This window comes from Pyrgilauda ruficollis, unplaced genomic scaffold, assembly GCF_017590135.1.
Source record: "Pyrgilauda ruficollis isolate IOZ18807 unplaced genomic scaffold, ASM1759013v1 scaffold16, whole genome shotgun sequence".
In the NCBI taxonomy this organism is placed as follows: Eukaryota; Metazoa; Chordata; class Aves; order Passeriformes; family Passeridae; genus Pyrgilauda; species Pyrgilauda ruficollis.
The window spans coordinates 13,309,617-13,319,351 of NW_024514764.1; the positions used below are offsets into that span (position 1 = coordinate 13,309,617).

The 9,735-nt window shown below is 65.1% G+C and overlaps 2 protein-coding genes across 2 annotated transcripts; one reads left to right on the plus strand and one right to left on the minus strand.

The window, feature by feature from the left end:
* The first annotated feature begins 506 nt into the window (after positions 1 to 506).
* LOC121350655 (cytoplasmic phosphatidylinositol transfer protein 1-like) lies at positions 507 to 6,657 on the plus strand. The gene is given in 11 exon segments (XM_041462152.1): positions 507 to 585; positions 588 to 723; positions 725 to 773; positions 1,770 to 1,918; positions 3,417 to 3,505; positions 3,658 to 3,665; positions 4,131 to 4,202; positions 4,289 to 4,384; positions 4,481 to 4,636; positions 4,710 to 4,773; positions 5,758 to 6,657. Coding segments are annotated over 11 exon segments (1,149 nt in total). The 5' UTR covers positions 507 to 521; the 3' UTR covers positions 6,024 to 6,657.
* Positions 6,658 to 6,659: 2 nt separating this feature from the next.
* On the minus strand, positions 6,660 to 9,633 carry MSS51 (MSS51 mitochondrial translational activator). Its single transcript, XM_041462145.1, has 6 exons — positions 9,264 to 9,633; positions 8,828 to 8,983; positions 8,487 to 8,611; positions 7,762 to 8,325; positions 7,187 to 7,280; positions 6,660 to 7,113 (listed from the first exon to the last, which is right to left on the minus strand). Exons 1-6 carry the CDS (start codon positions 9,554 to 9,556, stop codon positions 6,843 to 6,845), a joined length of 1,503 nt encoding a protein of 500 aa, XP_041318079.1. The 5' UTR covers positions 9,557 to 9,633; the 3' UTR covers positions 6,660 to 6,842.
* Positions 9,634 to 9,735: the final 102 nt, after the last annotated feature.

The following is a 9,735-nucleotide window of genomic DNA, read 5'->3' on the forward strand; positions in this document are numbered from 1 at the left end:
GAGCTGTCCTGACACTCACACTGAGCATCCCCAGCCCTGGCTGGAGAGGCGAGGGAGTGTGACAGCCTGGCAGTGCCATGGGTGTGGTGGGTGCTGGGGGGCAGCTCCAGGGTGGGTGCTGGCTGGGACAGGTGCTGGGGGAAGCCTCGGGGAAGGGGATGCAACTCCTGCCCAGGGAAGGGATGTCCTCCGTCAGGGAGATGATCCTCTGCTCCCGGGGAGCACCCCTCAGGACAGGACATTGTGGGTGCCCAGAAGTGGGTCCCCAGGAGCATCGGGCAAGTGTGACCCCATCCTCATTCCCTACGATCCTCTTGCCGCACTGGCCACCACAGCTGGGTGGGGATGCGGCACCCCAGAGGGACGGCACCCTATTTTGGGGGGACACGTGTGCTCCAAGGGGACGCGTCTGTCTGCCTGGCAGGGAAGGGGTTAACGCCGGGAGGGTTTTGGGGTGCCGGGGTGTCCCCAGCTGGGTACACTCGGGCCGCTCCTCGCACGGGTGACCTCACGCCACTGCCATGGCAACGGCTCGTGAAGTCACCGCCAGCGGGGCGGCTGCCTCGAGCTGGAGGTGCGGGGACGGAGCGTGGGAGGCAGCGCCGCGTCCCCCCCGCCCGCTGCCCGCCGCCCCCAGCATGAGCCGCGTCCCCGGCAGCGCCGACGCCTCCGCCTGACCCCCGTCCTGCCCGCCGTGCCCGTGTCACCCTGCCCGAGGTGTCACCATGCTCGTCAAGGAGTACCGCATCTGCATGCCGCTCACCACCGAGGAGGTGAGCGGGGCCCGCCGGGCGGGAGCGGGCACGGACATCCCATGGAGGGCGGTGGGTGCTGGTCTCATGCCCAGGGGATCGGTTCCTGCCCTGGGAGGGACACGGTGACCCCTTTGCTGTCTCCTCGTGGCACGGCTTGTGGCAGGGATGGGGATGGGCTCGGGATGTTCCGTGCCAGAGCCGAGCCGTACTTTGGGGTGCGGGTGGGGGGACAGCCTGTCCCTGGGCACGGCGACCTCGGGGCACAGAGCCCGACGGCAGCACCGGGGCACAGCAGGACCAGGGGATGGACCAGCAGGCGGAGGCCACCGGGGTTTGGATGCCCATGGCACGACAGGAACCATAAACTCCATCCCTGCTCCGGCAGGGAGCCTGAATGCCATCGGCGAACAGCGCTGACAAGTGGCAGCAGCCCTGGACAAGGATCTCTCCCCGGTGCCTCCGTTTTGGGGAGTGGTGTCCACCCTGGGCAGTGCCGTCCCTGCTTGGAGGCACCGGGGAAGGTTTTAATTTAGGCAGAGTGAGGTGGTAAAATCCTGCTGGTGATTGCAGTGGTGGATGGGATCTTCAGCAGAACAGTCCAACCCTCATTGCACAGCTGCATCCCCAAACACGCATCTACACCCTCATGGTTATATACCTGACACAGACACATCCAGATATATCATATAGATTATATCATACAGGCATTTTTCCCTGTCTCCCAGGTAGTTTGCCAAGCAGAAAACCTCCAGGAATTCTGCAAGGTACTGCTCTCCTGTGCAAGGAGAGCACAGGGAGAGCAGGATCCAGCCCTTGCCAGGGAGCTGGGACAGCCTAGGGACATGGGAGGTCACACAGGGTGCCCCTGGAGCCCCCTGCCCACTGCACGCCTCAGGCTCTGTCACCCCTTGCTCCGTGCCTCAGTTTCCCCTCTCGGCAGCGTGGCTCAGCCCCCAGGCTGTGCCGGGCGGTCACCGGGGTCGGTGGCACTGAGGGCGGGATCTGTGCTTGCAGTACCGCGTGGGGCAGCTCTACACCATCAGCAAGCACAGCCACCAGGAGAGCGAGAAGGGCGAGGGCGTGGAGGTGGTGAAGAACGAGCCCCACGAGGATCCCGTGCACGGCCCCGGCCAGTTCACTGAGAAGCGTGTCCACCTCTCCAGGTGAGCCCGTGGTGGCTGCTGGGGGGCTCTGCGGGGGCAGGGTAGGCATGGGCAGGCAGCTGGGTGGCCCCAGCTCTTCCTCCAATATTCCTGGGGAACCTCCTTCCTGGGTCCTGGGCACGCTGCTGAGTGGCTGATTCCCAGGGCTCCCTCCATCATTTCCCAGGGGTGCCCCCATCTTCTGGGGTACACTGATCTTGGGGGCTGCACCCATCTCCCAGGCACCTACCCATCTTCAAGGGCTGTGTGTGTGTCCCCCAGTGAGGTCCTCAAGTCCTGGGCTGCACCCATCTTTGGGGTGTGCATCCAATTTTGGGAGCTGCCCTTATCTCTCAGGATGTACCCATCTCCTGGGCTGCTCTGATCCTGGGGGGCTGCACCCATCTCCTGGGGCGCCAGGGACTGCACCCATCTTTGAGAGCCACGTCCCAGGGTGTACCCATCCTAGGGGTTCACACCCTCTCTGGGGGGCTGCCCTCTCCTCATGGGGTGCACCCACCCCAGGACATGCACCCACCTCTCAGGGGTGCGCCCCCCTCCCTGGTGGGCACCCACCTCTGGGCACTGATGGGGGCTTGGCAATGCCCTGGCCCTGGGGGTGTCACTGTGGGGCAGAGGCTGGCCCCCAGCAGCACTGTCCCCATGTCCCCTCAGCTGCCTGCGGACTCGGGCTGCTCCCCACCAGGAGCTGCTGGTGTGAGACGGGTTATTTTTAGCTGCAGCACTCACGATTCCCCTCTCGCCTGAAATTTATTTATAACGCCTGAAAATTAATCAAAACCCACCTCCCGACTCCCCAGGGGGCCCGATCCTGCCGGGGTGCTGGGGGGGACAGGAGCACCTGAGGGCTCGGCCCTGGGGAGATGGAGGGGTCCTGGGGAAGGGGCGAGGGTCCAGGATGGAGGGTGGGTGTTTCGTGGGGAGGGGGTCAGGGTGTCTGGGGAGGAGGTGGGGAACCTGAAGGGCGCTGAGGTGGAGATGAGGAGCTGGCACAGATCCCTGGGGTGTCCTGGTGTACAGAGGAAGGTGCTGGGGAGGTGGCAGGGGTCTCTGGTGGGGAAGGCTGGGGCACTGGGGAGGGTCCTGGGGAGGAAACAGGGCTCCTTGGGAGTGTTCTGAGGTGCAGGTGAGGGTCCTTGGAGGCATCCTGGAGTGGAGGTGAGGATGAATGGTGAGGAGCTGGGACAGACAGGGGTGAGGGTCCTAGGGAGGTGACAGGGGTCCCTGGGGGTGTCCTGAGGTGCACATGACAGTGCTGAAATGCAGATGGAGATGCTGGGGAGGTGGCAGTAGCTCCTGGGAAAGATGCTGGGATGCAGATGAGGGTCTTGAGGTGCAGGTGAGAGTCCCTGGGGTGGAGGTGAGGGTGCCAGGTAGCAGGTGGGGTTTTCTGGGGTGGGAATGGGGGTCCCAGAGGCAGGCTGTGTTTGGCAGTGCAGGGCTGGGTGGCACCAGCCATGTCCTGTCCTGAGAGGGTCCCCTGACACGGTGCCCACAGCAAACTGCCGAGCTGGGCACGGGCCGTGACCCCCCGCATCTTCTACATCACCGAGAAGGCCTGGAACTACTACCCCTACACCATCACAGGTGAGCCCTGGGCAGGGCGTGGGACGGGCACCCCCAGGCACCCTGTCCCTGCCCACTGCTGGGGGGCTGCAGGAGCTGTCCCTGGTCTCACTGCTCCCTCTCTCCCCTGTGATATCACCCTGTGATGCCGCTGCGCCCTGGTGTCCCTGCAGAGTACACGGTAAGGAGCTGCCATGGGATGACCTGTCCCCTCCTGCAGCAGGTGGCCTGGGAGGGGGCGCTGGGGGGGCATTTTTGGTGGTGGGTGTCCTTTGGGATGGACATCCTTTAGGGGTGGGTGTCCCTCAGGGTGGATGTCACCATGGGGGGTGGCCTTTGGGTGGGTGTCCTTAGGGCTGGGCATCCCTCAGGATGGGTGTCCCTTGGGGCTCGGATTTCCTCGGGGGTGGGAATCCCCTGGAGAGGGTGTCCTTGTGACTGGGTGTTCCTTGAGGATGACCATCCTTGGAGGTGGGTGTCCCTCAGGGCTGGGTGTCCTTTGGATGAGTGTCCCTCAGGATTAGTATCCCAGGACTGCACACCTCTTGGGGATGGGCATCCCTGGGCATGAAGTGTCCTTCGGGGTGGGATGTCCCTCAGGGTGGGCATCCCTGGGAGTGGTGTGGCTGACAGCCACTCCCTGCAGTGCTCCTTCCTGCCCAAGTTCTCCATCTACATCGAGACCAAGTACGAGGACAACTGCGGGGACAGCGAGAATGTGAGTGTGCAGTGCAGCTGAGAGCTGGCAAACTCATCAATTCATGACCTGTGATCCCTGTCACTCACCCTCCCTCCCCTCCCCAGATCTTCCACAGTGACAAAATCCTGGGTGACCACGAGGTCTCTTTCCTGGACATCGCCTTCGATGAGATCCCTGAGCGCTACTACCGCAGCCTGGAGGTACCAGGGCTGGGGACGAGGGAGCTCCCTGGAGCCACCCCCTTGTCTCCTGTCCCAAGGCGGGACTCATGACCCTGATGTTCCCCATCACCCCAGGACCCCCGTTTCTTCAGCTCGGCCAAGACGGGCCGGGGGCCGCTGCGGGAGGGCTGGCGCCAGCACACCAAGCCCATCATGTGCTCCTACAAACTGGTGAGCGTCAAGTTCGAGGTGTGGGGGCTGCAGACACGGGTGGAGCAATTTGTGCACAAGGTGAGGGGGGCCAAGGGGGGTTGGGGGGCACTGGGGAGGCAGTGACAGGGTGCTGATCCCCGTGGTGTTGCAGGTGATCCGGGACATCCTGCTGATCGGGCACCGGCAGGCTTTCGCCTGGGTGGACGAGTGGTGCGGTGAGTCCGGGGGGCACGTGGTGGGGAGGGGGGCACATGGTGCCCATGGAGGGAGGGGCTGCGGTTCAGACTGCTGGTGCCACTGACCCCACCACAGCTCCTGCTCTTCCTCTGCCTGCGCTGCTGCCTGCACTGCCTGCATTGCCTGAACTGTCTGCATTGCCTGCGCTGCCTGCATTGCCTGCATTGCCTGCATTGCCTGCATTGCCTGCGCTGCCTGCACTGCCTGCACTGCCTGCATTGCCTGGCCTGCATTCACTGCCTGTGCTGCCTGTGCTGCCTGCACTGCAAGCCCTGCCAACATTGCCTCCACTGCTTGCATTGCCTGCACTGCCTGTGCTTCCAGCTCACCCCTGCACGCTGCATGCTCCCCTGCACTCATCGGGGAGGATGGGCAGAGGGGTCCCAGCACCCCACTTGTGCTGCCTGCACCCCCATTCTGGCAGGGACATGCACTGCAGGTGACTGCCACGTGCGGGCACGGGGATGGGAGCCCCGGGTTTGGTGACAGCTGGTGGCGGGTGCCAGGCCATCCGGTGAGTGGCTCTCTGCCTTCCAGACATGTCCCTGGAAGAGGTCCGGGCCTTCGAGAGTCAGATGCAAGTGGCCACAAACCAAAAGCTGGGGAGCCAGCACCCCTAAGCCCCTCTGCCTGCCGGGGACAGACACCCCGGACCCCACCTTGCTGCCTGGGGGTGGGTGCAGGCAGGGGGGCTTGTGCCCCCCCTGCACCCCGCGGTGGAGTGTCCCCCCTCCCAGCTGCCCTCCCTGCGTGTCCCCTGCCTGCGCTGGCTGTTCATCCCTTCCCGTCTGCTGTCTGGGCTGGCGCTGGAGTCGGAGAGCTGGCTGTGCTGTCCAGCATCCCCTTCCCTGTCCCCTTCCTGTCCCCCCGCTCGGCGGGGAGCCGGGGCGCAGGCTGCCCGGGATGAGGGGGTGCCGGAGGCGGCCGTGCCGAGCGGCCCCAAGCCCGGCTGTGCTCGGCAGGGATGACGATGGAGGAGGTGCGGCGCTACGAGCAGGAGACGCAGGAGGCCACCAACGAGCTCATCGGCCTGGTGGCACCGGCCATCTCGGTCAGCGAGGTGGGGCAGCCCACGGCCACGCACTCGGCCCCTGCCAGCGCCCCCTCCACTCCCCTCAGCGACGAGGCCCCCGAGTTCCTGGCTCCCCCCAAGACTCGCCCGCGGAAGAAGTCGGCCCCGGAGACCCTGACGCTGCCAGCGCTGCGGGAACGCGCTGGCGCCGAGTGACGCCGGCAGTGCCACTCCGTGCTGGACTGTGCCAGCTCTGCCCACCTCGGCCCCGCCGACAGGCGCAGAGCCCAGGGAGGGACCCGGACCCGCTGTCAGGGCGCTGGCAGCCCTGGGGTGTGCTGGCCTCCCTGAGCCCCGTGGGTGCCCACACGGGTCAGTGCCACCACTGCCATGCCAGACCCGCTGGCTGCACCAGGAGGGGACGCCAGGCCAGTGCAGGTCCCCGGCAGCGTCGGGCGATGCCGCGGGAGCTGGTTCCCTCTTCTCCACCCGCCCCGGTGTCCTCAAGGGCCACCGAGGCTGGCGAGCAGTGGGGAGGTGCCAGCTGGCGCCCATTTGCTGTGGCCGGGCTGGTGGCCGGTGCCAGGCTGGAGCAGTGCCCTGCAGGGTAGGCACCAGCGTGGGAGAACAGTGAGGGTGACAGTGACAGTGACAGCCAAGCGCTGGGCTGGGGCTCCCCACCAGACCCCAAGGGGCTGCACAGCCCTGTGCACCGCTGGTCCTGCAGTCAGGGTCCCCTTCGCTGTCCCTCCAGAGGCCGTGGCTGCTCGAGGGGGCTGGGGTGCGCTCAGCCCCTCGTTTTCTTTAGGAAAACAAAGGCCTTTTCGGAAATAAAGCTCGAGACACGGCAGCTGGTTGCTGATAGTGATTTATTTGGTGCTGTGGAAGGGTGCCATGCCTGTGCTGGGGGGCTGCATCCCCCACGCCTCCATGTGTGCAGTGAGGGATTTCTGGATCGCTAATTCCAGGTTGTGGAGATGGGGTCCTGGATGGGCAGCGAGGCTCTGGGGGTCGGGTGGTCAGGGCAGGCAGGAATCAGCCCAGCCGTGGGGCAATGTCTCCAGCCACAGCAGCAGCACTGGGCTCTCCTCCCTTCCAGCCATCATCATCCTCCAGCTCCTCAGCCCCCGGCACAGCCTCTGCTCCCAGCAGGGCGATGTAGTGGGAGCTGCAGTAGACGGGTGGCTTGTTGGGGCTCGAATAGACCTGCTCGGGCCGCAGTGAGGCAAAGGGGTTGCTGGCATAACCCACAATGTGCATCTCGAGCTCCACAAGGATCTGCAGGGAGGCCTTCAGCTCCTGCTCACTGCCAGAAGAGAGGACAGGCACAGTGACCGGGTGTCTGTGCCGGCTCACTGGGGCGCTGGGGCTGTGCTCACCTGTACACAGTGAAGAGCACGGGCAGGCGATAGTCCCGCAGCAGCAGCAGGGTGGGCAGCCAGCCTGCCAGCAGGTCTGGGCAGGCATGGAAACCTGTGGGGACACAGCCATGAGGATTCCACCGCTTTCCCATCCCACCCTGGCCCCGGGGAAAGCCGGCTCCAACTGCATCCACTCTGTGCTGGACACCCCAAGTACGCAGTGAGTTTGGCAGCCCTCAGCAAGGTGGGGTTTGGCTCCCCACCAGCATGTGGGGCACCCCAAACTCTGGGTCCTGGCCTAAGCCACAGCACTGAGACCTGAAGGGAAGGATCCATTTCACCTGCAGGTGGGTGACACAGGCAGGGGACAAAGTGCCTGGTGGGGAGACAAGGAAGCCATGTCCCAGGGGGTCCCCCCAGCTGCCCGATGTGCCTTGGTGCAAAGCTCTGAGTATGTCCCAGGCCACCTTCAGGGCCAGCCACAGGTGCTGCCAGGGTGCTCAGGGTGGTCCTTGAGCCCATGTGCCCTGTGGATGTCCCTATCCCTGCAGTGGGGTGTGAGGGTCCAACACCTCCACCGCACAGGCACTCACCCGGGTGAAAGCCCACCACCAGGTCAGGAGGGGCAGCCAGCTTGGTCTCCACGTGGCTTTCCCAGAAGTCGTGGTAGAGCCCCTTGTAGCTGCTGAGATAGACTTTTCCCCTGGGCGCCAGCGTGGTCAGGGGTGGCCTCATGATGGGTCCATCCACCACGTCCACCCCCACCATCACCATCTCCACGCCCTGGTGCCCCGGGAACATCTGCGTCAGCTCATCGTAGTCCGTCAGCCGCGTGTTGAGGGTCTCCACGTGGGAAGCCCCCACCACGTGCACGGTGAGGGGCCTGGTGAGGGGGTCGATGCCAAAAAGCCGCAGTGCCAGGCCGATGGTGAGCGGCCGCGAGTGGAAGTCGGTGACCAGGCGCCGGATGGATTCCCGCAGCTCCGTGTCCTCCGGCCGTGGCTTCCCGGCATTGGCCCACAGCAGGGTCATGTACCGCCCGGCCACGATGGCACCCAGCTTCTCCTCCAGCTGCTCCTGCATGGAGAACCAGTCCTCCCAGCCCTTCACATCCCAAGCAGGTTTTGTCCAGGCGTCCGTGGGAAATGGGATGTCTCCTGGGGGGTCAGGAGGCGGTTGGAGGCTACAGTGGTGGTGCTACAGCCCAGGCTGCCCGTCCCACCTGTGTTGTGGGAGTGGGGCTGGAGAATGGACGCTACATCCCACCACGGGACCTGTGCAGCCCGGGATGGAGATCCCAGGGGGACACATGCCTCACCTGTGAAGACGAGCCACTCCACCAGCCGGTCTAGGGCCACCAGCTTCAGCTTCTTGCAGAACTTCTTGTGCAGTGGCCAGTTGGCACGCTGGCACGCCACGCCGCAGTAGTACACATTTTGGCACCTGGGCAGACAGGCAGTATGGGGAGGAAGGGCACAATCCAGCCCACCGAGCCTGGTTCCCTGCCACCCCCTCTCAGGGCTGTGTCACTGTTCATAGGGGTGCCCAGCGGCTGGAGGTGGGCACAGGGCACAGACACCCCTCACTTCACCCCAGCCACCAGGCTGGCAGTGAGGGATGGATCCATCCTTGTGCCATCAGACCATCTCTCCACCATACCTCTTACAACGCCGGAGGCTTTTGGGGTCCGGGAGGGCATCGGGGAGCTTCTTGCACTCAACGCAAAACTTGAAGGTGTCCTCCATCTTCTGGAACATGTCAAAATATGTCCGGATGCCAAAATCGCTGCCGCTCTTCCTCCCATCCATGGCAGACCTGCAGATGTCAGAGGTGAGCAGAATCCAGCCTGCTGCCACAAGGGTGGGGCTGATATCCTCTGAGGCTGCCAAGATTTTTAGTTCCAGCCAGGAGCATCCTGGCCTGGGTGGGGACAGGGAGCCAGGCAGTCTGGAGGGGTCCACCCAGGAGCCCATCAGAGCTCCCGGTGGGCTCAGCCGGGGAGGGTGGGATGAGCCATGGGAGCTGCTTCAGCTGCTGGGGGACACATGGGATGCTTTTCTTGGGGGAGGGGGTGGGGAATAGGGTGCCCACTCACTTGTAGTCCTCATAGCTCTTCATGTTGAGCTTCTGCAGGATAACGTGGGACAGCCCAGGCACGTTGCGGTCCATGGCCTGAAAGCCCAGCGAGTCCACGTCTGGAGCCCTCGCCGCTGGCTCCTCCGGGGCCTTCTTGGAGCGGCCGGTTCTGGGGGTAGCGCCTGTGTTTGGCTGGGCCGGGGTGGCTGCAGGAGAGAGAGGTGCGGGCGAGGAGGCCGGCCCGGGGGTCCCGGGCTGCTGCCGGGGTCCCCCGCGCCGCCCGCCACCCGCACGGCGCCTCCCGCCCGCCATCCCGCTCCTATCCCGGCAGTGCCAGGAGATCCCGGGCAGTCCCGGCGCCCGCCCCGTCCCGCGGCTGGGCTCAAATGTCAGCCCCCGGGAGCCGGCGGCGCAGACGGCCGTGGCCCCTCGGAATCAGATAGCGGAGCTATTCTGGGCATCCCCTCCCCGGGAACGGGCCAACCCGCTCC

What these genes read in the sequence shown, in the direction of transcription:
- MSS51 (XM_041462145.1), bottom strand. Translation starts at nt 9,556, where the DNA reads ATGGCGGGCGGGAGGCGCCGTGCGGGTGGCGGGCGGCGCGGGGGACCC. An exon ending in AAGAGCTATGAGGACTACAA is followed by an intron (nt 8,984 to 9,263) that starts GTGAGTGGGCAC and finishes TGACATCTGCAG; the next exon opens with GTCTGCCATGGATGGGAGGA. An exon ending in GGAGTGGCTCGTCTTCACAG is followed by an intron (nt 8,326 to 8,486) that starts GTGAGGCATGTG and finishes CTGACCCCCCAG; the next exon opens with GAGACATCCCATTTCCCACG.